At 50.5% G+C, this 27,669-nt stretch overlaps 10 protein-coding genes; 5 read left to right on the forward strand and 5 right to left on the reverse strand.

The window, feature by feature from the left end:
- Window positions 1–930: 930 nt before the first annotated feature.
- On the reverse strand, window positions 931–2,368 carry RCC_00896 (uncharacterized protein; the record flags this gene model as incomplete). XM_023766102.1 has 2 exons in its annotated part: window positions 931–1,776; window positions 1,835–2,368. The coding sequence occupies 2 exons, from the start codon at window positions 2,366–2,368 to the stop codon at window positions 931–933; spliced, it is 1,380 nt and encodes a 459-aa protein (XP_023621870.1).
- Window positions 2,369–3,395: 1,027 nt separating this feature from the next.
- RCC_12138 (related to peroxisomal dehydratase) lies at window positions 3,396–4,456 on the reverse strand (the record flags this gene model as incomplete). XM_023766103.1 has 3 exons in its annotated part: window positions 3,396–3,814; window positions 3,873–4,272; window positions 4,328–4,456. The coding sequence occupies 3 exons, from the start codon at window positions 4,454–4,456 to the stop codon at window positions 3,396–3,398; spliced, it is 948 nt and encodes a 315-aa protein (XP_023621871.1).
- A 254-nt stretch (window positions 4,457–4,710) lies between these two features.
- RCC_12139 (related to acetyltransferases, including N-acetylases of ribosomal proteins) lies at window positions 4,711–6,164 on the reverse strand (the record flags this gene model as incomplete). XM_023766104.1 has 3 exons in its annotated part: window positions 4,711–4,852; window positions 4,911–5,131; window positions 5,184–6,164. The coding sequence occupies 3 exons, from the start codon at window positions 6,162–6,164 to the stop codon at window positions 4,711–4,713; spliced, it is 1,344 nt and encodes a 447-aa protein (XP_023621872.1).
- Window positions 6,165–6,868: 704 nt separating this feature from the next.
- Window positions 6,869–11,291, forward strand: RCC_00898 (related to multidrug resistance protein; the record flags this gene model as incomplete). XM_023766105.1 has 8 exons in its annotated part: window positions 6,869–6,889; window positions 6,945–7,108; window positions 7,165–7,293; window positions 7,359–8,020; window positions 8,094–8,796; window positions 8,855–9,871; window positions 9,920–10,064; window positions 10,116–11,291. 8 exons carry the CDS (start codon window positions 6,869–6,871, stop codon window positions 11,289–11,291), a joined length of 4,017 nt encoding a protein of 1,338 aa, XP_023621873.1.
- Window positions 11,292–12,914: 1,623 nt separating this feature from the next.
- Window positions 12,915–13,799, reverse strand: RCC_12274 (uncharacterized protein; the record flags this gene model as incomplete). Its single annotated transcript, XM_023766106.1, has 1 exon — window positions 12,915–13,799. The coding sequence occupies one exon, from the start codon at window positions 13,797–13,799 to the stop codon at window positions 12,915–12,917; it is 885 nt and encodes a 294-aa protein (XP_023621874.1).
- A 932-nt stretch (window positions 13,800–14,731) lies between these two features.
- On the forward strand, window positions 14,732–15,994 carry RCC_12024 (uncharacterized protein; the record flags this gene model as incomplete). XM_023766107.1 has 2 exons in its annotated part: window positions 14,732–15,493; window positions 15,551–15,994. The coding sequence occupies 2 exons, from the start codon at window positions 14,732–14,734 to the stop codon at window positions 15,992–15,994; spliced, it is 1,206 nt and encodes a 401-aa protein (XP_023621875.1).
- A 178-nt stretch (window positions 15,995–16,172) lies between these two features.
- Window positions 16,173–18,458, forward strand: RCC_12025 (uncharacterized protein; the record flags this gene model as incomplete). XM_023766108.1 has 2 exons in its annotated part: window positions 16,173–16,770; window positions 16,825–18,458. The coding sequence occupies 2 exons, from the start codon at window positions 16,173–16,175 to the stop codon at window positions 18,456–18,458; spliced, it is 2,232 nt and encodes a 743-aa protein (XP_023621876.1).
- A 648-nt stretch (window positions 18,459–19,106) lies between these two features.
- RCC_12026 (uncharacterized protein) lies at window positions 19,107–19,673 on the forward strand (the record flags this gene model as incomplete). XM_023766109.1 has 3 exons in its annotated part: window positions 19,107–19,140; window positions 19,199–19,231; window positions 19,303–19,673. The coding sequence occupies 3 exons, from the start codon at window positions 19,107–19,109 to the stop codon at window positions 19,671–19,673; spliced, it is 438 nt and encodes a 145-aa protein (XP_023621877.1).
- Window positions 19,674–20,184: 511 nt separating this feature from the next.
- RCC_00900 (uncharacterized protein) lies at window positions 20,185–22,374 on the reverse strand (the record flags this gene model as incomplete). Its single annotated transcript, XM_023766110.1, has 1 exon — window positions 20,185–22,374. One exon carries the CDS (start codon window positions 22,372–22,374, stop codon window positions 20,185–20,187), a length of 2,190 nt encoding a protein of 729 aa, XP_023621878.1.
- A 2,986-nt stretch (window positions 22,375–25,360) lies between these two features.
- Window positions 25,361–27,467, forward strand: RCC_12146 (probable ABC1 domain protein; the record flags this gene model as incomplete). XM_023766111.1 has 2 exons in its annotated part: window positions 25,361–27,357; window positions 27,428–27,467. The coding sequence occupies 2 exons, from the start codon at window positions 25,361–25,363 to the stop codon at window positions 27,465–27,467; spliced, it is 2,037 nt and encodes a 678-aa protein (XP_023621879.1).
- Between the last annotated feature and the right edge of the window lie 202 nt (window positions 27,468–27,669).

The raw sequence follows: 27,669 nt of genomic DNA on the forward strand, positions 1-27,669 counted from the left end.
AAGCTAGTAGTTAAAGTAGAGCCGACCTTAGAAGTATATATACTATCTTTCCGTATAAACGTTAGTAGATAAAGTCTAATACTAAATTCGATAGGAGAGTAAAGAGCAGGTTAATACTACTATAGAGTATAACGCTACTAATAATAGTAACGACGAGTCGCTACCTTCGTTTAGTAAGATATTTATACGTTTCTAGCCTATATAATCGTAAAGATAGCTACTTACTCGATTATAGATTAAGGGAGAGCTAGAAATTAAGGGAGAGCTAGGAACCGAGGAAGTAGAGTAATAATATCCTACCCTAGAAGGTTTAAGCTATAAGCGGACGATCTCGAAGGTTTCGTAATTATCTAAGAATACGAGTAAACTACCCGTAAATTATACGCGTAATCGGTCGAAGCGTCGTTAATCTAAAAGGTTGCGATAAGAATAAAGATAGTAGGTACTTCGTAAGTTTAGAGAGGAGTTGTTTTTAGTAGTTTCGTTCGTTCCTTTAATAGATATCTATATAGTACTACTTTAATAGTCGTAAACGCATTATACGGGCGTATGTCTACTTCTCGATCTATCTACTATATAAAGGGAGTGCCTAATATATAGTTATAGATATAAGCTTTAGATAACTTTACTTCTACGATTAATCTATCGATTAGGACTATATCTACATACTAGATAAAGAGGCTATATCGGAAGCGCCCGTATAATAACTAAAAATCACCGCTARCCTCTCGGAACGGTTATATTCCGAGGTGGCGTAAGTAGTGTACCTTAGTTCTACTAAAAAAAGATTRTTGCAGAGTTGTCGCTAAAAGCGCACCGTAGTCGCTGAGTTTGCGGGGCAAAAAGCCAAAATATCCCGGTCAGATCATTACAGACTGCACTTTACGACACCTACTCTCCATCCATCTACACACACACCCCAACCCCTATCTACAACACCGCCTGCTCGAACCGCTGCTCGGGCTTGCTTGCGTCACCGGCCATTTGCTTCAGCACGCTTTTGGCGACGCAATTACTGCGCTCGGCCATGTGGCTGAAGTCGTCGCCGCGCTGCTCAGCATCCCCAAGCGAGCCTAGCATCCACATGCCACACTCCTGCGCCAAAGTGTTCCTCCGAAAATTGACACGATAGTCACGATCCACTGACATTGCTCCGCCGTCGAGCATAGAGATGATGGGCGCGACGAGTTGCTTGTCGACCACAAAGTTGTATCCCGTTGCCACGATGACAATGTCGAATGTCTGATCCGACATGGACATCTCACCTGTCCTCGGATTTTGGACCACCAAACGAAGTCGACCCTCCTCTTGCTTGGCATCCAGTACCTCGCTGAGAGTCCTCATCTGGAAGCGCCATTTGCTGGCATCTGGCTCTGCAATTTGCTGCGTGTACCTCGCCAGATAGAGACTCTCAAGCACCGCTAGGCTGACTGTTGATGAGGGCCCCCCTCCCGACTGGAGACGTTGACGAAGCTCGGCTGGAAAAATGCTGGGCTGCGATTCGTCCTTCTCGAGCGCGTTGCCTTCAGGTCGTAGAGCCGAATCGGCGACGAACAGAGTAGCTGTGTGCTGTCCTCTCCGCTTGTTTAGATCTTCGAAAACTTCGGCGGCGTCCTGGTCTGCTCCAACAACGGCGATGTTGAGCTTGCTATCGGTCACTTTTGCGAGGACATCGGCGCAGGCGCTGGCATGGACCACCAGCGGCTTCAACTGAGGCGCTGCCAACGCTGCCGGAACATGTGGCTTGGCTCCGGTTGCGATTATCACCCTTTTGGCCTGATACATGTCAGTACACACTCTCTGCAACATCCAGAACCACTGGCAGACTGCTCACTTGAATCTCTGTCATCGCGCCCGTCGTGGTATTCCGAGTTCGGATCGCCCATTCGGCTACTCGCCGACCAATCTCTACTGGTGTCACACGGACGGCCTCCTGTCCATACTGAACCCAATCCCGCTTCTGAATAATGTTCGCAGCCCAACGGAAATAATGGCCCATCAGTCGTCTTGAGGGCGCCAGCCTCGAGTTGTTCGCATAGTCAACTAGTTGTCCCGTCGCATGCAGGTAGTTCATAAAGGTAAACTCGGAGCGGGGATTTTGCGTCGTCGTCAGATCGCGGAGAAAGCTTGTCCCAACTGGTTTATCAGGCAGGAGACTCTCTGGTCTCCAGGTGAAACACTTCTCCCTTTCAACAAACAGCACACGTGCGGTGATGTCCTTGTCCGCCAGAACCGCTGCGATGGGCAGAGATGTTGTGCCAAATCCGATGCAGACGAGATCGTAAGGTGGCTGCTGGCCTGCTTCCTCTGTTCGATTGTCACGGACATGTTGGATGGCATACTCGTGCTGCTCTGTATGGAAAGGCATTGTCGCTGTTGTTTTGCATACAAAGCACTGTGCTGTTTACCGTGCGATGCATGGCGCCGCGAAACACAAACTCAACCCTAACCTAGCTATTACGTCTACGGACACCGCCGATCCCAGTCCGAAGCATTTGCCCAGCTCCTCGACATCAGATGCAAATTTAATCCCGCGAAAATTTGTCCGTCTTGCGAATGACGATGTCTCTTCGGCTCGGGGAGGACGCCATGCAGGTGTGGCACCCTGTTCCATGCGCCGCCATTCACGAGCGAGAGCTTAGCTTGTTGGTTCAGGGCATTGCTTCCACTTCCACGCAGCTGTCACTTCTTGGCGCTTCGGCTACTTCCAGGCGACGACTTTCACTACGGCGTGGCTAAACTAGCACCCATGGTCTCTGCAGCCAGGATTGTCTGCTCATCGGGCATATAGAGGACCCACTCAGCCACGTCCCACCCACGCTATAAAGATCGGCGGCGAACAGGATCGAAGCGTCCCGTATGGATCTATCCACGTTACATCTGATAAGATTGTACCCGCAATATGATCGCCTCTTGCATGGTGCTCCATCAGAATTTTCACATGTGTTCGAGCTTCCGACGGTAAAAGGGTCCGTGTATCCGCGACGGGCATTGCCTCTGACACCGCCAAGGCTTTCTGCGGGTGGGTAAAAGACGGATATGCAAATGCCGTCAAAGGCCGTTTACCAGAGAACCGCCGATTTCGCAGACCCGTGGTTCGAATATTTGCCGACACTCGTTGGCCTTTTTACATGCTGGAGCAACCGACGCAAGGGCTCATCGAAATCGATCCCCGGCTACTCTGGGTTCTTCGGGATCCTCAAGGCTGTACATTAGCCTGGTCAACGACAATGGAATTTCTCGGGGCAAGGACTTCATTGTAAGCCGTGCTGGATCAAGCGTTATGAAGGACTCAGTCATGTGAATGTTGACGGTGTGCATTAAGGCCAGCGTAATATGCCCTGATCTACTAGCTGAGTATCGCAGCCCGAGATACCAACTGGTGAGCGCTATTTCTACAACCTCGCTTCCTTCTGCCCTTTGTGGACCAATGCAATGCCGTTTGACAACACAACCTTGTCCTCAACCTTGACATCGAATCGGACCTCAATACAGCCGTCTCGTTCTTCGCCCCTCCACATCCGAATGTAGAGAACATCGGAAGGACGTACTGGACTCGCGAAACTGGCTCTGACATATCGAAGATCGCTTCCAAAGGCGGAGGTAACGGCATGAGTTGCAACGTTCCRGCTGTAAAGCCCATGCATAATAGGTGTAGGCTGTACGACTGCAGCTGTCACATGTGTGGCATGTAGGGGGTTGTAATCGCCGTTCAGCCGGTAGAGAAGGTGTGCCGTCGATGGGATATGATGTACGTGGGTGGCGGTAGGAGTCGCTTGTGTGGGCAAGGATACCGGGGAAGGAGACTTCGACGCTTGCAATATCTATGATCAGCAAAAGCAACGACGACGATGACGAGACTTTGGCGTTACCATTTGGACCTCCCCRTCCGCCCTGTCCCATGAAGACTGCAGTTTCACTCATTCGGGTGAAGGGAACTTCGATTCCCTTATCGAGTAYCTCGAGGAGTAAGTGCTCGGTTCGAACAATTGTGCTTTTCCCTACACCTTTATCCCAGATCTGAACAACGCTACTTTTGATCACGAAAGTGCGGTCTTTACTGGAAGTTGGAAGCGTCTTGATGACTTCCAGAGTCCGCTCCCCATCGACAACCCGAGCGATGTCTAGTGCAGGAAACCCAGGGATACAGTCTGGAGGAGGTGTCAAGTGTCTCGTGAAATGTTCCTCAAAAGATGATGTAGAACTGTAGTCGTGCTTGAATGTGAGCACAACTGGGAATGTTGGGAATGTAGTGAAATTGGGAGAAAGTTCCTACGGAGGAGTGTCAGGATTGCGAATGGTAGGACAAATGTTTAATAATTCGTACGTATAGATATTGTAGTTCTGATTCCGAGCAACCAATGCTGTATGCGAATAGTATGGCATCACGCTCATTCCAGGATGCGGGCTTGAGAGGATATTGGTAAAGTGTAGACATGGCTGCTGTTGTGGTCATTGGAGGTTCTCGTGGACGTATTTGTGGAGGAGCAAGGCGGGAAAAGAAGGTGGAAGATCTCGAGTTATATATGCACTAGTGACACAGCTTTCAACGTTCTAACAATTAATAAAACATCGAGAAGTGGCATGAATGGGTAAGTCGATACTTCTGTTGCACGAGCACGAGTGACATCCCTTGGAACTCAATTTTTCAAGATTGATCATACATAGCTACACCGCGCACTCTTTCCTCCTCACGACTCTTGGATTCTCTCACAACTTCGCAAAAAGCTTGATACTGGTACCGGCCACATTAGTCTCGCCATCAAAAGACAGAGGACAGATCTGAAAGAATCTCTCCCGGGAGCATTTCATAGCCGCCGAGCGCTTATGTCCAAGATCAATCAGTTTCGTGCTATCAATGAATGTCAGCATTGGAAGATAAATCATGAAAACAGCAAATCACGACTTACATATTGAAGCCGCAAAGAAGATCGTACGACAAGACAGTCGCATTTGTGGACTTTGGCTCTCCGACTAGCATTTGAGTCCTTGGATCATCCAGCCACATGTAGTGCATCAGAGACGACCACCACGCACTCACTCGATGTTTGCCACGGAAAGTAGTGTTTCCAACAAGTGAATGTCGGCCACGATCGAAATCGCCAGCATCGCATAAGACACCCATGTGATCCTGATCGTTGTTAGACTGATCGCAAAAGTTGATAGACGGGACTTGGACTCACTTCTTTCGCCCAGTAGACCTCATAGTATGCAAAGAATATATCATCGAATCTTGCCAGCATTGTGAGAACATGCGGATCTTCATGCAGATTGCGAAGATATGTACGATGCTGTTCTAGCGTGCCCGTCTCGTTCCATCCCGCGGCGACAAATGGATCATTCTGCCACTTGTTGAAAAGACCGAGATGCTCTTCATCATTGTAGTCCAAGGCAACCATGCTGAAATGCTCGTCTAGATGCGGGATGTATCGGCTGTAGATTACAGAGCCTGGCTTGGGCTTCTGTGGTCTGCGTGGGTGGAAGGCATGGACGCGTGACTCGGGAAACTTGGTGGTTGTAGTATAGTCCACTGGTGCCAGGGGGTATGAACAAAGCTCCCGACCCGCAAGATGATTTGTTTCTGGAGCCCAGACTGGGCGAGGTCCGAATGGAGAGCCTGCTCCCTGCCAAAAAGCACTTCGAAGTAGGACGACTTCGTTTGTGGACGTCTCTTTCGAACCTTCTGGAGTTGGATGCTGCACCACTAGACCCGTTTGTTGGAGCTGCTCTGCCAACGCATTGCAACCTAGCCCGACGAACTCAATGCGCAAGTACTCTAAGTCTGACCTCAATGATAACAGGCCGTAGATTATCAACCAGAGTTGGGCGACTGTGGGCGACTGAACTTCGTTCCAAACCACGGAAGACTTTGGACTTCGACGTACACGACCCCAGAAAGAGTTGATGTTCTCTGCTGGGAGTTCATTGGCACTCTGTTCTTGCTCGGGGTAGGTGAAGTTTACGTTGCTGTGTAGCTGCTCCGCGAGAGACTGTCCATCCTTTTGGGTGGGAGTCTTGCCAGAAGTTCGTGGTTCGTGACGGATGTTGAGGAGTTTGCTGCCGTACCGAGTAGGAGCTCGAGATTGGGCCACTTCATGTATACGATAAGTCGTCAGGTATGGATGCGGTAGTCGCAGTGTAAATGGTAGCGATGGTGAAGACATTGTGACTGATGGGTAGAAGAGTCACCAGACTTCGATGAAGAAGACCCTACTACTACTCTACTCCCCGTTCACGATACCGGGAAGCATTCTACAATACACGATCCAGCGGACACATTGCCAATACGGAAACAGATGCCGATGGCTCTCTTCTGCATGCTCGGCAGAAGTCACAAGGCAACAATTCTCACAGTCTTTTTTTTTCTCCCGCTTCCGAACGTGCAGGGCATCGCTGCGGAGTGAGGCGAGATTAATCAGGCGAGATCGTGATGGAACGTAACATCGTCCCACCCCAGAGTGATGTCAGGGTGTGGGACGTGGGTGCATGTGAAGAAATCTAAGGCGGACCCACAGCCCTCTTCCTTCCCCCTTGCTAGCGTCCCATCAGATAAAAATTTTATCTGATCACGCTAAGGTATGTTAGTTTTGCTCCACTCTCGCTTGGCGCGAATGCCGCCAAAGTGTAGCAAGTCGAAGCGGGCGAGCTTTCATCTCCTCTCGCATGWTGCATCGTACGACTGAATGGGGCAAGATGCTATTCTGGCTGGTCAAAGTGCACAGGACGCATCCACACCGCGGTAGCAGGATGGCTAGTGCCTGTTTCACCGATATCGCCGAAATGTCCGTCGCCCAAATTCCAGTGTCTGGACGCGACCGGACAGGAGAACACGTCCACCCAGTCGCTGCAATTGGAGTGCTTTGCAAAGATGGGCATCTTCTCAAAGACGGTGAGTATATGTTGATCATGTCAGGAGACAGCATACTAATTGCGTCGGTCAACAGAAGGCTGCGGCGGATGGAGAGAAAGGGGCGCCGGAGACCAGTTGGTTTGCCTATTTTCGATTGCTGTTCAGTGAAGGATACACAGTCTGGGATGTACTGCTCCTTTTCGGCGGCGTACTTGGTTCCATTGCAGCTGGTATTCCATTCCCTCTGCTTGGTATCCTGTTGGTGAATCGAAATTGTCATGATCGAGACCATCTGCTTATACTACTTTCTGCAGATTCGGCCAGCTCATCGATGATCTCAACAGCGCTTCGTGTGCTGAAGACGCTGGTGGAGATACATCCTCTCTCCAAAGCTCCGTAGTGCAGAAAGTTCTGTACATCATCTACGTAACAATCGCCAACTGGTAAGGAGATGTCGAGTGCGTCCTTTCCGAGCCCAACAAGCACTAAACCCACCCGATCTCCCTAGGTTTTTCGTCTACTGCCATACCACATGTTGGAGCTTGTTTGGAGAACGTCTGGTTCGGCGCCTTAGAGGTCGTTATCTTCGCAGTCTGCTGCGCCAGGAACTAGCATTCTTCGACACTCTGCCCGCTGGCGATGTTTCCTCAAGACTCTCGATTGATTTGGAATCCATCCAGACAGGAACCTCCGAAAAGGTCGGTATCTGCATATCGAGCGTCAGCTACTTCGTTGCATCGTACGTCGTTGCATTCATGAAGTATGCGAAACTTGCCGGCATTCTGGTCTCTCTGATTCCGGCATATCTTCTCATGGCATTCATTGGCTCCTACTATATCAAGCGCTATTCTGGTCGGGTCTCGGATCAACTTGCTGCGGCAACTTCCATCGCTTCTGAGAGCTTGAGCAAGCTGACCATCGTGCATGCCTTTGGGGCCAGTGCTCGCCTGGAGGCAAAGTTTGGCGAGTATCTTGGAGAGGCACGCACTCAGGGGTTCAAGAAGGCCATCACTGCTGGTGTTCAGCTTGGACTTCTGTACTTTATCGCTTATTCCACCAATGCCCTCGCGTACTGGCAGGGTTCGCGTGGTATCGCAGAGTCGGTAGGAACGGATGACAGCAGCGCACGAGTCGGTGCAGTATACACAGTCATTTTCCTGCTCATCGACGGTATGTTGTCACTTCCAATCGCTGTGGACAAAGTCGTCTCGTCTATCGTTGAAGTCAACTGACGTACGCTCAGCTTCTTTCATCATTAGCCAGATCGCTCCTTTCATGCAGATTTTCGGCACAGCAGCTGGTGCTTCAGAAAAGCTCAAMAAGGCCATCGGACGCAGATCAGAGATTGATGGCACCGACTTGACATATGGTCAGCATCTTGACACCATCGAAGGACGCGTCAAGCTCGAGAACATTACGTTTGCATACCCGAGCCGTCCGGATACGAATGTCCTCAATGGTCTCTCCATCAGCATTCCTGCATACAAGCACACGGCCATTGTCGGTCAATCTGGAAGTGGCAAATCTACCGTGGCTGCATTGTTGGCGAGGCTGTACGACCCTCACCAGGGATCCGTTCAACTCGATGGGCATGACCTGCGCGAACTCAACGTCGCCCAAGTCCGCGGATGCATTGGGGCCGTACAGCAAGACCCTTGCTTGCTGGACCGTAGTATATTAGAGAACATTTCTCACGGCTTCCTCAACTCTCACTCGTCTACTGCGGAAGAGACGGATGCGATTTTGGACGGATCAATCGCTAATTTCGCTGCCAAGGTAAGGGATGGCAGCTCATTTGATGCTACCCTTTCTACGGAAGGTCAAGCTGTCAAGGACGTTGTCGAACGTGTCATCAAAGCTGCGACAATTGCCGATGCCATTGGGTTTATTCGCCGCCTAGAGCATGGTCTTGCAACCAACGTTGGTTCTGCTGGCAACCAGCTGAGGTGAGTGCATATCRAACATAGTCCCACTCGATAGGGTCAGCACTGACTCATCTACCAGTGGAGGGCAGAAGCAAAGAATCGCTCTCGCTCGCGCAATGATGAGAGACCCTAGGATCCTCCTGCTCGACGAAGCTACCTCTGCGTTGGACTCAAGGAGTGAACGGCTGATTCAAAAGGCTCTTCAAGATGCATCAAAAGGTCGAACAACTATCAGCATCGTTCATCGCCTCTCGACGGTGAAGGATGCGGATCACATCATTGTGATGCGAAGTGGCAGAGTCATTGAGCAAGGCTCACACCAAGAACTTATGGCTGCCGACGGGGATTACGCTAGTATGGTCCGCCTGCAAAACGTCAGTCAGCATGATGATACAGCTACCGAAGGCGCACCAAGTGAGACCTTGGATGATGCCATCTCTTCCACAGCTGCAAGTGTCGATGCCAGCGAGGAGCACTCAGGAGAGAAGTCAGCCATTGTTCCACATGGCGAGGAAAAGGCCGAAACCCTTGACGAGGACAAAACTGCAGATGCCAAGGAGCCAGCGAAGCGTGGTATTGGATCCACTCTTCGGGGCATGGGAACTCTTACTCGTTCCCAGGCGTTATATCTGCTCATTGCATTCACGGCATCTGCAATCGTGGGAGGTTCATACACCGGAGAGGCGGTCATCTTCGGCCATACCGTCAGCAGTTTTAGTGCGTGCAGGACAGCTGAGCAGATCCTTACGTCTGGTCGCTTCTGGGCCCTACTCTTTTTCGTTCTTGCCGTGATTGAGTTCTTCGCCAACTTGATCATGGGCTCTCTATTTGGTCTTGTGTCGGAGAACACCCTATTCAAGATTCGAATACTATCATTTCGTACTCTGATGGGGCAAGACGTAGACTGGCATGAGTCGGGTGGGAGAGATGCTTCATCACTTCTATCGTACATTACGACGGATGCTAACGCACTCGCTGGTCTGACGGGCACTATCCTCGGAACCTTGTTCTCCATCTTGCTCAACACCGTCGCGGGTGTAACGCTCTCATTGGTCATTGCTTGGAGAATTGCCATTGTCCTTGTGGCTTGCATTCCGTAAGTCGATAGTCCAACCTGCATATTGCATTTTACTGACTATTGAAGGATCCTTGTCGGTGCCGGCGTGATGCGACTACGTGTGTTTGCCAAGTTCCACGAGAAGCACGCAAAAGCATTCTCCAGTGCTACTGGATATGCTGTCGAATCGGTGAATTCGATCAAGACGATCTCAATGTTCTCTCTCGAGCAGGTGTGTTCAATAGTCATTCATCTACCTCTACCAAAGCTGACATTCGAATAGGAATCCGTCAACGTATACCACCGTGCTCTGAAAGCGCCATACGAAGCAACGCTCAGAGCCATTCTGTGGAGCAACGTCTGGCTGGCTTCGGCATACAGCATCAGCAACTTGGTTTATGCACTCGCCTACTGGTGGGGTTCACGAAACATCATTGAAGGGAGATATAGCCAGCAGGACTTCTTCATCGTCCTACCGGCGCTGCTTTTCAGCGCGCAAACATGTGGGCAGCTCCTTGCTCTCGCACCCGACTTTTCCAAATCTAGRGTCTCTGCAACTCGCATCCTGGACTTACTCGATGTTGGCACCAAAGCAATGGTAGTCTCCCCAAAAGCCATACGGTCCAAGTCTCCTTGGGCCGGCGACGTTCGTCCCAACGAGAAGGACGTCGAAACCGCCAATGATCTTGGAGAAAAAGCACGCATCTCCGGAGGAATGCACGTCGAATTCAAGAACGTGGAATTCTCATATCCAGCTCGACCAAACGTTCAGGTCCTGCGCGGAATGGACATTGACATCAAACCAGGCCAATTCTGCGCGCTTGTCGGACCCAGTGGAGCTGGTAAATCCACCATCATCTCTCTAGTAGAGCGCTTCTACCGCCCCTCATCTGGCAAAGTCGAGCTTGATGGACGATCAGTTTCCGACTTCGTAGGYTCGGATTTCCGCAATGATATCGCACTCGTACCGCAAGACTCAGTCTTATTCGAAGGCACCTTGAAATTCAACCTATCCCTCGGAGCCAGACCAGACAAAGACGTTACGGACGAGGAAATTCAAGAAGCCTGCAAACTAGCAYACATCCACGACACAATCATGGCATTACCAGATGCATACAACACACGCTGTGGACCCAACGGCAATCAATTCTCAGGCGGTCAGCGACAACGATTATCCATCGCAAGAGCACTTCTACGTAAACCCCGTTTGCTGTTACTCGATGAGAGTACCAGTGCCCTGGACTCTGAGAGTGAGAAGATGGTTCAGGATGCTTTGGAGAATGTGCGCAAGGGTATCACGGTTATTGCTATTGCGCACCGACTACATACTATTGAACGTGCGGATCGAATTTTCGTTATTGAGGATGGGAGATGTACGGCGAAGGGTACTCATAGGGAGTTGTTGCTGAATAGCGAGAGCTATCGCACGAACGCTTTGCATCAGGTCTTGGGGGAGTGAGGCACTCTTCTGCATGATGGGGGAGTACTGGGAAGGTCTAATATCGGGGTCGTGCGCCATTACTAGTTTCAAAAGTTCTATATCAATGTTCCTACCTATCAAATTCTTCTACTTCCTGATGATTGCTCCCTTGTCTCACTTTATTCAACGATAAAGGTCATATGGGATTCAAACGCACATGCTGCCTTGAAGAATCGAGATCCGGCCTCCGGCCTTGATCGATTAATCTTCACCTTCAGATTATCACCCAGACCACTGCGAGCAGATTTCGGAACTCACATCCTCAGACAAAGAAATCAAACAGCAAACATTCTACCATTAGAATCATACCACTTGCTAGAAAGAAGTACGATGAATATGTTGTGCATATTGAACCGTGAACAGCGACTTGATATTCCCCTCAAAAACTCGCTCTCTCCTTCTACCGCTCCTCTAGCTTACCCCTATCCCAACAATCCCTCTACGCTGCCGTCCCAGCCGCATCGATCTCTTCGAGTGGTAAGTCGTGTATTAAGCTAATTCTCCGCCGGCGTCTAGAAAAAGCCATGCAGTTTCAATTTTTTTTAGAATGGGCCTCTTGTCACGCATTCATGTTCAAAAAAATGCCAGAGCAGTCGATATGAGAGATCATCAACAAGAGTAGCGAGCGCACTTCATTGCTCTCTCGATTGAGTTAACCTTAAGGAGGCCGTTTGGTGGCACACGAGTCATGTAACGTTGGGCGAAAAGATGTCACTCTGGACAGAATACAGGCCTCAAAAATTCCCGCCCTCAATATTTCCCAACTCCTACCATGTACCTTACTTAGACTCTCGACAATGATATTAGACGTCGCCATCAAATTCGGATGCTTTGAAGCTTCTGTACAACGTCCCGGTGCAAAGCATTCGAGAGTCGCACAGCCATGGCATCCTCTTCATCGTCAGCGTCATGAGGAAGGAAGCTGCCCTCAACGCATGTCCTAACGACATCGGAGTATGCCCAGCCAGCATTCTCGGCAATCACCCCAAGGACGTCACGTCGTTTATCCAGGACGATGGATCGAACAGATGGGAGATTTCTTCGTCGTAAATCAATCGCGGTAATGACCTCGATGGGCTTCCACATTGCAATTTCCGCCAAGACTAGGCCTAGACTGTAGATGTCATGGATTTTCCTGGATCTCCCGGCATTGTAGGACAGAAGATCGGGATGCCGGTAGAGATCATGCTGTAGGGAGAACTGATGCGTGACAGTCACTTCGCTGGGGAGCGCAGGCCGGGAGAATTCGTATCCCGACAAGAACGGCGCGTAAGGATTGATGGACTGATCCGCTCCTGCGGCAAAGAGGACGTTGTCGCTCTGGACGTCTTTGTGCACCCAACCTACAGCATGGAGATAGAGGATTGATGCCGCAAGTGCATTTGCCATGGCGAGCCGAGCATTCAACGTCGGTTTGCGGGTGCTGAGTATTTCTCGCAGGGATGTAAAGGGAGAATTTCGACTATGCACAGCCGATGGCCATTCATACACCAATGCATATCTTGGCCATCCATTCAGCTGACTCTCGTAGCAACCCAAGGCATTGTGGAGAGCGAAAGGCTCGGGGTTTGTCTTTCGCGGAGAGCAATGCGGCCAGCTCTCTCACCCGCTTCTCGACCGTCTCGCGGTACGGTCGCTGAGAGAGAGGGCTTCATCCACGCTTTCTCGCCACTCCATCCACACTTTTTGACCCCGGTACTCTGCTGACTGACGTCCTGTGGATTTAGCACCCTCGGGCCAGGAGAACTCGCCACTTGACAAGCTCAACCCATCACGCCGTGCTGGATTCAGCGTCAACCTCAAATGGTGTGCTTTGAACTCAGCCAGTGACACCAACACTAGAGATTGCGACTGTCGTGGCTCCTCGACGAGCGTTTCCGCCTGAGAAAAGATGCTTTCGGATTCGGAACCGCCGTCCAGTCCTCYATTCGTGAAACGTACGGCACGTACGAGGTCATGTATCTGTCCTAATTCGTTGGCCACTTGGAGCAATGCCAGATGCGTCTGTATTTGCTCCACACGGAGCTCCTCTACACTGCTGCGATCAAGGAAGGACTCCATGCGATTGTTATACTGGATCAGTCGGGAAATCAGTCTCTCCAGGCCACCTTTCCTCAGCATCGCCCAATTGACTCGACTTGCGACCCGGCTGCCTTTGCTCCAGACCGTCAACGTTTTCTCCAGAAAGTTGAGCTTCCGGATGTCCTCGACTCGCTGACTGGGAATCTGATTCACCGAACTTTGTGCAGCGGTGAGAGGGTCGTATTTTGTGGTCACTGCGAGACACGCTCGGAATGAAGACTGGACCTGTTGCAGGATCTCCACCACCAGATTACTGTTCAGCTGCAACAGTTTGCTTGGTTGATCGAGTAGGTCCTCTGCCAGGCCAACCTTTTCACCCCAGAGGAGACATCTTGTCTGCTCGATCTGAAGACAGGTTCGTAAATGTTCGTACTCTTTGGGCATGTCTTTCACCTCGATGAACATCTGGTAGCCTTGCGGTACGATGAGTTAGCGGTTTTCAGACTCGGTTGTACTGTATTTACCCACCTTTAATGCAACCTGAGAAGACCTGCAATGCAAGAGAGGTTGCCCCCCAGCCCTATGCCGGCCGCTGTTACTGGGTCCATGGCTGCGATTGGAGTTCTTTGCGGTGGTTTCTGCGGCGTCGTTGACTATACCTTTGTAGGTATGGAGTTTTGCATGACTCGATGGAGGCCTCGCTACACTGCTGCACCTCAGCCTCAAGGGCGCAGTTCTGGGGCGAACTAATCCTGCCCACTCTACGATCAGCGGCAAAGGCGCAGCGTTCGAGGCGAGCAGTGTTTGGCGGCCCAGCGATCGACTTATTATGACGACCAAACTTTTGACACCACACCGATCACCATGCGCAGCTGATCTGCAAAAAGTGGCAGTATGTCTGGATAGTGGACAAGGACAAGGCTGAGCATGCCTCGGATAAGCCCGTCAGCTTGTTTGTACGCGATGGATGCAGCCAACATGCAGGGTCAGCACTGAGAGGTGTGCACCATACCCCAAAGTTATATCAAAGTCATCGCACTCGCCGGGCTTGCATATATTTTCCCCTGCGGGCTAGATCTTTACTGGCAATGAGGCACCACCGCGCTAAGACCAAGCGCTTCTCACCAGATCAGAATACATACATTTCCGATTCGATGCGTACAGATGGGTTTGGAGGAGTCATGGGCGCTCTTCAGTGCATTATCTCGCTGGAAGAATTTCGTACTCAGATCAGCAAGCTTTTGCCGTGCCCTGGAGAGGGTCGAGCTCCCCGAAAGCGACTGCGAGAAGGCGACTACGATGGAATCACAGAGTTGTTAAAATTACGTGGCAAGAGAGATTGGTCTTTGTTGCCCAGAACCTTCGCAGTATTGTGGCCGCTTGGTCTTGAGCACTTCATGGACAACTTCATTGCCGACAACTACTCTGACATATACCTTCCTTACACCGAGCAAAATCTTCCCGACGCTATGACTGGAGAAGCTCGACAACTCTTTCTAGACTACCAGAATAATGTTCTGATAAGTAACGGGGCCAAGATCGAGTCTGGACTCTATTCACATATGAACCTTGAGGGCAGTGCTGCGGACCTGTTCTACCGCAAGCGACTACTGGGCAGGGGTGGCTTTGGAGAAGTATACCATGTCATCGGGAAAGCCTCCCTGAAGCACTTTGCGTGGAAAATCATCTCTAGACGACACTTTGACATGAAGAAAGAGCGACTACTGCCGCAGACCTTCCAGAACGAGCTGACGGCCCTCCAGTCACTTCGCCATAGGCATGTGGTCCGACTGGTAGGCTCTTACAGCGATGCGGACCACGTTGGTCTCCTAATGCAGCCGGTAGCCGATCAAGATCTTTGGAAGTTACTCAGTGAACCAAAGGGGAAGCAAGAGCACCGTGAGCGTTGCCTTTGCTTGCGAGGATTTTTCGGATGTCTTGCTACTGCGGTAGACTACTTTCACAACAACACCACGAAAAAGGTACAGCACAGGGACATCAAGCCTCAAAATATCTTGGTAAAAGGAACAAAAATTTACATCACTGATTTTGGGACTGCCCGGCTGCGGGATGTGGACTCGGGCGACGTGACAGAGCCCACGGCTTCCACCATGGTTGCTATCTCCTGGAGATATGTGGCACCCGAGGTTGCTCACGGAGTAAGCGTTGCTGCGTTTTGAGGTCAAAGATTTCGTCGCTGATATATATATATACAGGGTACGCGAACATATGCCAGCGATATATGGGCGTTGGGCTGTGTATTCATTGAGATGTTGACAATATTGGCCGGCAAATCGCTCTCGGATCTTTCAACGTTTATGCAACAACGACAATCGAAGCCGGAAAAAGACCAAGGACGCTTTAAATTCTTCGGAAATTACGAGTCGATTGTCTTGTGGCTTGAGATACTTGGTGAGAGCATCAGGAAAGGGGAAAACTCTCAGGATATTCAGATGATCGAGGTGATTATGGCTATGCTTTGTATGGAACGGCGCTCTAGAATCACAGCACCACACCTGGTACGGCGTATTTTCCAGCTGGAGGGACTTTATCATGGACACTGTTGTAGAGGTACGGCGACCCCATCGGGAATTGGAAAATGTGTGCCGCTCCGACAGGACTCGTGGCGAAGCGAACGACTCCACCCTCCAAGAGGTTGATAGCAACTACTCAAGTGAAGCTGAGGCTTCTCAGAAGAGTACCGAAGATGAAACGCTACTGGGTGCTCACATCCTACTGGAAAAGCCTGTGGAATGCTATCAGCCGCCTAGAGTAGAAGACAGCGAGAACACCATCATTACTGTGGCGGCTCAACATCCCAAAGGAGATGATGTTTTGATGGAAGACGTGACGGTACTGATCAGCAATACGGGCCGCATCACAAACAAGAATCATAACAGTATTGGGGCCGATGCCGTCGAAGATTCCCAAGATCACCCGACTTCTCAATCAAAGAACGAAGCAGCTTTACCTACGACGTCACTTATGGAAGAGCCCAAAATTGGCCTACCGTGTACCTGGCCAACTTGTAGACCGCTCAAAGGATTTGTTCTACAAACATTTGATGGCATAGAGTATCTTCGACAGCATTTGAGAACGGTTCACATGGTCCACGATTTTGGGAGGTCGTATCTCATACCGGACAGCAGATATGTACCAGCAATGGAACTGAACGAAAAGAGCGGCGCCTTCAAGTTGCCGGAGTCTGTTTGGGGAGAGAATGCAGGAAATGTCAAATCCACAGACATTCCTTTGGGAAGACGACTTTCGTCCCTGGCAGGAGTCTCGGTAAAGCCAGGGCTCGAACGGCCCCATGTCAAATACGCTATCTGCGCAGAGATTCCCACAGCGCCAGAGATTGCCAACGCAGACCAAGTGGGAGCGTGTAAGCTGGTTGACGTTCCTCCAAGCACGTACGTACCGTCGTATATCCTCGGTAAGTCAGATCCACCAGAGTCCCGGAAATGTTTTGAACGTTGACATATCGAAGCAACCAAAAACAGATTCTCCCAGCTCGAGATGCTCAACAATAAAAGGAGTGCTCGGCCTCCGATTTTCCTATATGGCACCATGATGTTTCCAAGTGTGATACTTGCCTTGCGCGAAAGATTCATAACATCAGAGGGAACGTACTCAGCGCAGCTAGGGAGGCGTTTGTTCACGGTACCGACAGACTGGGGTGGAGCAGATACATCCTTGCAGGCTGTCGCCGCACAGATGACACCTGCAATGCTTTCTGGATATCATCGGTTCCAGCTCCCTCGATCTAGCGTAGCTTATGCAAAGCCATCGTCCGAACCAGGAGCTCAAATAACCGGGATTCTGCTTTTTGGATTATCCTCAGATGCTCTAGCATGCCTGGATACCCTTTATGGGAGGAATGGCCCGCGACACCTATTCGACGAGAAAGTCCGTCCAATGCGCGAGTGGAAGGAAATGAGACTTTTCCGAGAGCATGTCAAGGTCAACATCAACATCGCTGGCGGCGAATCGCTTCAATTGTCCGCGGAAACGTACATTGCAAACTCATTGGAGATCAACCTCCCAGACCAGCTCAAGCCTTGGGACATGGATCGCTTCATCAAAGGTCAAAGCTTTGGCAAACTAAGCGGTCAGGCACAGTATCTGGCAGAAGAAACCAGTATCGCAAAGACCTTGAGAAGTCAAATGGTCCTCCATGGCGACAATCTCGTTTCACTCATCCTAGAGCGTAATCTAGACGGCATGAACCGAATGCTGCAAGACGGCCACGATATCAATGCTTCATCGCTCAAATACGGCACAGCACTCCAAGCTGCCGCCTGTATAGGAGACTGCCAAGCAATGCAAACATTACTTGATCATGGAGCGGACATCAACGCCCAAGGTGGCGAGTACGGCTCAGCAATCATCGCCGCAGTAGTAGAAGGCCACACAGAAGCAGTGAAATTCCTCCTCAAAAACAACGCAAAACTCTTCCTCCCCGGAGGAGGAGGAGGCAAATACATCAGTGCGATTTTCCAAGCCGTAGATTTTGAACGAGCGGAAATTGTATCCATGTTGTTGGAGAAAGGTGCCTGGTTAACTTCCGACTTTGATGAATTACTTGATCTTGCCAAGGAGCGGAATTTTAACGAAGAACTATATCAGAAACTCTTGGAGTATGATGTTCGTGATCTACATGGAAGAAAACGAACCAAACGTTTAGCARGCCCCCAACACGGGAACTCATCTCCTACTGCYAGCAGCGATACACTACTCGCCCCAACAACCCTCTCAACAGGCCTAGCATGTCTCCTCGAAGTCCAGCGACTACACAACAAACCCGGGAAATGGACGGGCAAGAAACTCGTGGCTATAATGCGCATAGGGGGGATACAAAATGGCCTCGATATAAGGATTTTGGAGAAAATTCGTCCTTTTGCGCATTCGTTTCCTAAAATTCAGAAGTTCTTCGTGGATGCTCTTGGAGCGAGTTTTGAGGGCAGGTTTTTGCCTGTAAGGCATACGGATCCTAGTGATGCTGGGGATGGTATGGGAAAGTTTACTAGTACTACTACTACTACTACGAGGAATATTGATGGGAAGGAGATTAGGGATGCGGTTTTTGAGTTGTTTGAGGGGGATTTGTGGCGGGGTGGATAGTGAGGGGGATTGAGAGTATGTTTGTTTTTTTATGCTATGTATACTATACCAGTGAGATAGATCCCCTTCTTGGCATTTTTAAATCAGAGCTGTCGATGTGAGAATCATTCATTAGGATAACAGGCGTCCTCAGTCCTGTCCTGTCCTGTCCTGTCCTGTCCATAAATATCCTGAGGCCGCCGAGCTCTCTACGGGCTCGATGGATTTAAAGCGCTGTTATTAGAATTCCCTGGTACTAACTAGTAGAGTGGCCGCCCGGGATATCGGGTAGTCTTGCTTAGTTAGATCGTACCTCTTAATACTATGTTAAAGGGTTCATTGTTCAAAAATGCCATTTATGTCGCAAATTAATAAGGCCGCTTAGGCAGTGTTTTAGAAACCTCCATCGCATAATAAAAGAGAAAAAGTTAAGTAAGGTGAAAGTGAAGTCGGCCGGAAAAATTTCTTGAGCACGGGCCACAATTTTGGTTGTCAGGCCTCGGATCAACAATGGCAACCAGGGCATACTCGACATCGACATCGACATCAACATCAATACCAGAAGACGTAGCCAAACGATAGCACTACTGCTCCATCAACTTAATTTCATCATCATCATCATACTCCTTATCCATCAACATCAATCCACACCAACATTCCCTCAAAAAAATGTGGCAACCCTACACAGAAGAAATTCAACGACGTATGTTCATAAAAATCAAATCCCTCGTCCATCAACCTCATCCTAACATCCCTCCCAGTGCAACAAACAGCCGAAGACGCAATCGAAAAATGTATGTAACCCCCCTACCCCATCCAAAAAAAAAAAAACCCCCCTTCACCCCAAAAACTAACCCCCCTACAGTCCACTCAACAGCCCAAACAACAAGCCTAGCCCTCCTCATAACCAGCCTCCTAATAACCCTCCTCCTCTCCCTCATAACCCTATCCCTTTTCATGCTCCTAATAACCACAAACCCCGATCTCTCTTACGAAAGAAAATTCTACATAACGCCTCTCATGCGAGGTATAACGCGAGTCGTGTTTTTCGGCTGGCAGATTTTCGCTTTGGGGGGTTTGACTGCTGTTGCTGTGGGGTGTTGTTGGTTTTTGGATCTCGGTTGGGTTTTTGGGGGGGTGATGGTCGTGGTTTTGGGGGGGTGTTATGGGGTTTATTGGTCGGATTTGGGGCCTGTGCCGCCTCCGCATGGGGGTGATGTTAAGAGGGGTGCTTGAGATTTGTTTTTGGTGAGGTTATTATTATTATTTTTTGAGGGTTGAATAAGGTGTGTAGTGGATGGTGTTAGGGAATGGAAGAATTGTCTTTGGGGTGAGGTTTTGATGGTTTCGTTTTGTGATTATGTGGTGTTGGATTCCGCTAATATTGCTTCAGACACGGCAGGTACTGTTTCCTGGCGTGCATTATATAGTACATTGTCGTCCTCTATACCTCGGACGTCTATCATATCTTCCGGTAATCTTCATGTGACCTCCTTTCATGTCGAACAGAAGTTGAGCATATATCACTCAAAAACTCCTTGCTCTGGTATTCCTCCCCCAGAGCTTCGTCCCGCATCTTTCTGGCGCTCGACATCCAATGGTGTCATCGGTTATACCCCTCTCGAAGCTCTCTCGGGATGTGTCCTTTCACTCCCGATCAGGTTCAAGCTCTTCCAACAGCTTGAATCAATTCATCGTGATTCGGATCTGTTGTGAGTTCATTTCCGCCGCCAAATCTGCAGCATACTCACACAGCAAGAACGGCAGTAACAAATATAACCATGATGAAGGAGGTGACTGCGGGTGCCGAAAATGGTGAAGCTCCAGAACCAGGGTTTTGAGAAGATTGAGCACCACCCCCGGTTGCATCAGCCTTCTCAGTCGTGCTCGGACTCACTCCTGTGCCACCAGTAGAGCTACCGTGCTGCGCAGAGCCGGAATCGCTTGTAGAGTGACTGTTCTTCACACTCAACGTGCTCTTCGAATAAACCGCCACGCCGCCCGTAGCAGCGCTCAGAACCTGTCCGTCCTCCAATGTCACAGCACCAGCTCCTGGAGTTAAAGTGTACGTTCCAGCAACAATCACCCCGCCATCCGAAGACTGCACTACAGTCAATGCACTACTTCCAGAAACCGTCACGACAACTGTATCCGCGTCTGGAGTGGTGGGTCCATTTGTAGGTTGGGCATCGTCAAAAGTAATCATGGTGGTATGGTCGAAAACAATTCCATCGGATCCATAACTTGCGACAATCCCATTCGGCAGTGTCTGTGCCGCGGCGCCGCTCGAGTATGTGACGCTGCCGACAACTGCGTGATTACCCGATCCGGTCGCCATGTATGTTTGTCCACCGATCTCGACAGAGGCTGTCCACGGCTCGTTTGATGGGACGGGAGCTTTTGCTGTAGGTAATGTTGGTGCCGCGACATTCGGCTCAGTAGCCTGATCTCCGCTGGAAGCGGTCTGATCACCGTCGGAGGTAGCCTGGCCTCCATTAGAGGAAGAATTCTGATCCTCGTCATGGCTAGCGGCAGAAGATTGAGTCTGCTCGGCCGGGTGACTACTATAGGTAGGAGGAGGAAGCTCATTTGACAACGCTGTAGCGGTCGTTGTGGCCGTGGCGGTTGGTGCGACCACGGTCGACGAGGGAGAGGCAGGCTCCTTGGTCTGTGTGAACGACGCCGGCAATGTAGGCTTAGCCACTTCCGAACGCTCAGTCAGCGCGAGTGGTGGATCCCAAAGACCATTGTACCACATTTGACATCCCTTGAATTCAGGACTGAGGTCTGTAATTTGAGGTGGAATGGCCAGCTGCGGACGAAAGTAGTTCTCTTTAATCACGTTGCACCAGCGATTGTCTTGCTCGTTGAGACAGATGACCTGCCCATTCCACGCCGACCAAGGAATTGGCGTGTGGAAGTCTGCGTAGTTGACGGGATAGCCAGTGATCTGATCCGTCGTCATGACTTGTTGGAAATGATCTTGACTATAGCGGAGACTCAGAACGGACTCGGACGGCATCGCTAGGATGGCGTCTGTAACTCCAGTACCGAAGGTTTTGGAACATCGATCCACTGCGTAGACGGATGAAATCGAGATGTAGGCTGTACCGGAGGTGAAAACGTGCCCGTCAGCGACAATGGTCTCCTTCCCATCAGCTGTGGCATACCCCCGGAGTGAGGCGTCGGTCCCAGTGTTGTTTCCAACAGACTTGCCGGCATACGCTGAGATGACTGCGCCCGGTCCATAGTGTGTGCGGCTGGCAGTCGGTTCACTCGCGCACATATCTCGGCTGACGGTAGTAGGCACCGGCCAGAAGACGAGCTGAACGCCCTCGCCGTAGATTGTGCATTGACCACAGCCGTAAACGTCTTCGGTAGCACTCGCATATGATGACGCCTGGGTTTGGTTCATACACGGAGGCGTTTGCAGAGGTGGTGCAGTAATCTGAGGAGGTCTCGCCGAGAGAGATGAAAGGTATGTGGCCCAGAGGGGATCGCAGTCCGATGGCGAGATACTGCACGTCGGCGCCGGCTGCATGAAAGCCGAGTTGATGGTCCCTACAATCGTGCTGTAGCCGGTCACGGGATTCACATAGGTCAGTGTTCCAGAGGACAGCGTGGAGTAATTTGATGCTGTGACGCGAGGATGTCCATCGCAGAGCGTACTAGCATTGGCAATGTAGTCGACGTAGGAATACGACGTGCCTCCGAGTGCCAGAATTGTGGTGGAAACGTACTCGTGTGCCTTGAGGTACGCGCTTGATGCAGAGTTGAACGAGGAGTACGCCGATTGACAGGCACTGGCATATTCGGGCCCGGACCCTGTCGAGGCAATCTGAGTGATTGTGGGGGTCGGTGTTGACAAGGCCTCAATCAGATTGGAATATGCAAACAGCGCCACCAGCAAGCCCGCGGGCAGTTCGAATGGCTTCATGTTGAATGCCTCGGGGCCGTCTTTGAAGGCACAGCTCCCTCTCCGGGTTTCAATTCTCTAGCCGTCGGGTCGATGGTCCTTTGGTCGTGCGAAATGACATTGACCAGCAATGGTTGGTTCGCCGTCTGCTGGAGAAGACAAGAAAAGCGAGTGAAATGTCTCCGCAGCGATGTTGTTCAGAGGGCGAAGTTGTCAAGACTCAAGACTCAAGAGACAGACTACTGTGGAGGCGTGCGCTATTCGACGTATGCCGGTCTTGCTTCTCGTATACAACTAACTGCGCTAGTCCTGCGCCCAGATCCAAGCTTCCCGGTACATTTCGCGTCATCGAGGCTCGTGCGCTGTATAAGTCGCATGGTTGTAGAGATTGCATTGAGGATTGATTGTGCGGAGGGCGCTTTATTGGCGTTGATCGATTTAAGAGCCGTCCGCAACGGGTGTCTGGCCATAATATATTGGTGATGCAGTGTATTGCATGTTGTTTTTTGGAATTCCTTTGGAGCTCTCTCTAGCTCTGCGCAAAGACAAACGCCGAGCAGCCAAGGATAATTAATTGGAACACTGATGGGCCACGGCAATRCCGATCCGCTGTCCTACCGAAGGAATGGTTTCTCGCAGACTTTTCGGCATGCAGGCCACCGCCATTGTTATTAAATAACAATGGACCTCCCTGCAGGCCACGACGACCCACCACCGATCGTGATGACMGTAATAATGAGAAGAACATGTCCTTGAGCAGGAGGGAGCGACGAAGCAAATCTCATTATTATTCTCCCACTATTTAAATGGAAACCGGCATCTGATGGAAAGCATCCATATGTCGACAAGGTTTTGCTACTTCCTATTCTTGGGAATCACCACCCGTCAGTAACCTTAAACCTAACTTACGCCACCTCCGTCTTCTTCTCGACCATGATGATGACCGCAGCTGCTGCTTGTTGGCTGTTAACACCAAGCTGTGTAGCGGTGCGGTCGATACGAAGCAGCTGTTCGCTGCATCTCTTGATGATCTCCTGAAGAAGCACACCTCTCGTTCGGCGAGATTCGAACAGCGGAATCAACCTTTTTTCCATGACACGCGTGGCAGGTAAATATTGATCAACCACCCTCGTGTTGCAGAGTCGGATGCCTTCTCCACGCTAGCGCTGCACTCCAGGTTACACTAGCAGGCTGCTCACCGATCATCAGTGTATGGTGCAGCCACGCAATCGATTTGGAGGACCCATACCGGATACTCCGTCGTCGACTTGACTGGCTGGTCTACTCAACGGATGAGCCAGACGACGATGAAGCCGGCTTTTCACTGCTGCTGCGTTGCACCCGTCTAAGCAACTGCATTTCTTCTCGCTCTCCTTCTGCTTCACCCTCGGCGGTCTCGGCCACCATTTTCCTGCTCATCTCTCCAACCTCCGCCCTCATGTACATACAGCTTCTTGTCGTCCTCCGTTTCCGCCAAATCCGCACGCCATGCCTTCCCAATAGTAGTACTCATCACGATCCTCCAACCCATCTCTTCTTCTCCTTTTCTCTGCGTCAGCATGTACGCCGATCCTCTAGCATGAGGACTCGCAGGGAGAGCTTTCAACACTTCTGGGTGTGACTCGTGGGTAAACACCGATCATGACCACTTTTCGAGCGAAGTCTTTGTCCCTTTGAGATTCTCATTCAGGATGGCTCTAGTATCGACATTCTCCATCTTACACTGAATGAGTCGATGAAGAAATCTCGACGGTCACCAGGGGTTTTTTGGCCAGATTGGCTCACTGCAGATAGGTCACATATGACCAGTGTTGGAGAGGTGATGTAGTCTCCGGGCGAGCTGGGACGTGCGAGGCGGGACTTTTGATGAGTTCTGTGTAGATGGTATGACCGGGGATGTCGCAAACTTGGTGGTCATAGACTGTGACTGTTATGAGTAAGTTGGAGTGCCGAATACGTGCCAGCTTTTGAAGATGTGGTTCCACACGGCTTTGAAGTTGTCGTCCTTCAATGGCTGATCTGGTGCGTATTGTACGCATTCCACAGTCCAGGATCTTCTTCCTCACGGACAGTTTGCCCGGTTTGCGAAATATACCTCCTTTTTCAAACCGTAGCTTGAAAGGTCGTCCAAAGTTTTGAATCTACTTTACGTGGATTGGGATGATTTGAGCGAGGCTAACATGGCGGCGTAGAGCATCGTTCCCCTTTCCACTGCTTCGGCAAAGGTCATGACTTGCTCGTTTGGCATGTCGTGGTCAGTATTGCGTTTTCACCTGGGTGAGAGCATCTTCGAATCTTCTGTTGTACYACACATGCTGTGCTCGCGTGCAGCGAGGGCTGGGACTGGAAGATGTGGTTCATATGTTTTAGCAGGGTCACTGTGTTATGGAAAGACCTTGGTATCTCGAAATAAGAATGCAACGGAAACGGCTTTGAGAGGAGTGACCAAAGCAGCAGTCGGTGATCAACAACAACATGTTACATGCCGGTATAACTTCCAACGAAGCTCGTAGTGTTCGCTGTCCGCAAGCCACAATTGCTTGACTATACTCATTGCAAGCTTGTTGTAGTCACAGAAGCATCGCGTGCTGTGGAGATTTGGATATACATCCGATATAAAGCGTTCTCATCAGTTGAGTCGGTCTTGCGGTGACAATCTTCCTCTGACCTCTCCTTTGCTGCGTGTGCTCTGCTACCCCAACCCTAACCCTGTAATTATGACAAAATGAAATCTCGACGAGTCCTAGCTCACCCTCAGCACGCATCATCTGAAGAACTCACCAAAGACATTCTCTGCCGCGAACCAACTGAAAAAGGTGAGTATATTGCAACAGCATGTGAAAGTGGAGACACGCGACCTTATCTCCGACAATTCTGACGCACGGGCCACTCGGGTGAATAATCTCTCCGTCATCGAGCATCTCTCACAAACAAAGCTCCACGCTCGACGACTCTCCGTCGGCCTCATCCCTCCCCCGTATACTTGCCACGGCAAGTTCGAGGTGGAATGCTTCGCCCTCTCTCAATATGCCAGCGATGCGTAAGCAAAACGCTGTCAGCTTCATCTGCAGCAGCTCTAGCTTCCCAGGTCGCGCGAGGTAGCACACGAGCATATTCTCGCCCGCATTTCTCCCCTCGAAGAATCTCCCAAATCACCACTCGAAGACAAGCCGGTCAATTCCAACTCCTCGCACCGCCATCACCTGCCTCGCTCGGAGCGCCCGCGGCGGCAAAGACATATCGCCGCTCGCGCAAATGGACTCGTCGACTCTTTCGTCTGGCCCTGGCCACGGGAATCATCTACGCTATTGATACTCAATTCTATGACTCGAGTCTGACGAGATCGGCGCGAACTTTCTCCATGGGCCTGCTCATCGCGCTGGATTACAAGCTCAACTTTCGCGCGGATCCCTGGATTGGCGATGGGGTTCAGGATTTGCATAATCGAAGTGCGCAGAGAATATTCGATTTGTTAAGGACGAACGGAGGGCTATACTTGAAGATTGGCCAGGCAATTGCTATGCAGAGTGCCGTGTTGCCGCCGGAATTTCAAAAGATGTTTGCAAGAATGTTCGACGATGCCACACAGAATAGTTGGAAGGAAGTACAGCAGGTGATTCTGGAGGATTTCGGGAAATCTGTCGAGGAGGTATTTGGTGTCTCTTTCACTGGAGATCCTTCCAAGGGTGTCATGGAGCGGACAGCCCGTGCCAGCGCTTCCGTCGCCCAAGTGCATTGGGCTCGCCTTCCAGATGGCCGAGAAGTGGCCATCAAGATTCAAAAGCGAGAAATCGCTCGTCAAGTTGGTTGGGATCTCTGGGCTTTCCGTGTCGTCTCGAAAATCTACTCGTGGTGGTTCGACCTTCCACTTTACCATCTCGTTCCGTATGTCTGCGAACGCCTCATGRCAGAGACGGACTTTGAGTTTGAAGCCTCGAATTCTCGCAAGATGCGGGCTTTGATTCAGAACGAGCCACGTCTAGCAGATCGAGTCTACATTCCAGATGTCTATCCTGAGCTCAGCAGCAAACGTGTGATGACCGCAGAGTGGATCGAAGGCATCCGGTTATGGGATAAAGAAGGCAWCACAGGAACCTGGAATGGCGGCTGGCGAAAAGGGTCGCCAGGCGCGGGCGCTGTGGGACTTCCTCCGCCTGATGCCTCTGTCATCCGATCAGTTTCCACCAACGACCCTCTCAACGAGAAACTCAAACCAGTACGCGATGCATGGCGAGGGAAAGACCAGAAAGGAGGCTTGGGACTAAGTCTGAAGCCTGTAATGCAAACAATGGTTGATCTGTTCTCCGCCCAGATGTTCCTTTGGGGTCTGGTGCACTGCGACCCACATCCAGGCAACATCTTCATCCGACGTCTTCCCAATGGAAAGCCCGAACTTGTGCTCATCGACCACGGCCTTTACATTCAAATGTCACCAAAGTTCCGCAAAGAATATGCGCTCTTCTGGCGCTCACTCATGACCTTCGACAACGCGACGATTGCTCGAATCACCAAGGAAGAATGGGGCATCGATGCTCCCGACATGTTTGCGTCCGCAACATTGATGAGACCATACGAGGGCGGCGATCATAAAGTGATGAACGAGATTCGGAAAATGTCCAACACCGAGCGCAAACAGAGACAATTCGAGATCCAGCAACACATGCGAAAGTCCGTGAGAGACATTCTTGCGAATCAGGACCGATTTCCCCAGGAGTTGATTTTCATCGGGAGGAATTTGCGGATTGTGCAAGGGAACAATCAGTTTCTCGGTTCTCCCGTGAATCGCATCAAGATTACGGGATATTGGGCTAGTCGAGCGCTTGTAGAGGACCGCGATAAGAGCGTCACGCAACGATGGGGAGAGTTTGGAAGGCATTTGTTGTTTAGATTCGTGTTGGCCAGTACGGATTTGTGGTTCTACTGGTCGAGGTTCAAGCAGGTGTTTGGGAGAGGCAAGGGAATGGATGATGATGTCGAGGAGTCTATGAGGAAGATGGCTGAAAGGTGAGTCCTTCTTTTCTGGGCTAGGTACTTTCGAACTCTGGAGTGTGATTGCTGACATTTCTTCTCTTAGCATGGGCGTTGAGCTTCAACATGGTGTCTTTGATGGATGAAGCATAGAAGGGGATTGAAYTGAATTGCCATGATAGACTAGATTCCTGATATCCAGCTAATCAATCACAACATGCTGTGAGGATGACAGCGCAACCTGCAACCTTCGACCTTTCAAGTACATTGTGACTCACCTTCAAAATGCGTGGTCTCTCAAAGGAAGGTCACATCATGTCCGGGCGCGCCCCGCAACAACGGCATGCA

This window comes from Ramularia collo-cygni (assembly GCF_900074925.1).
Source record: "Ramularia collo-cygni strain URUG2 genome assembly, contig: RCC_scaffold01, whole genome shotgun sequence".
Classification (NCBI taxonomy): Eukaryota; Fungi; Ascomycota; class Dothideomycetes; order Mycosphaerellales; family Mycosphaerellaceae; genus Ramularia; species Ramularia collo-cygni.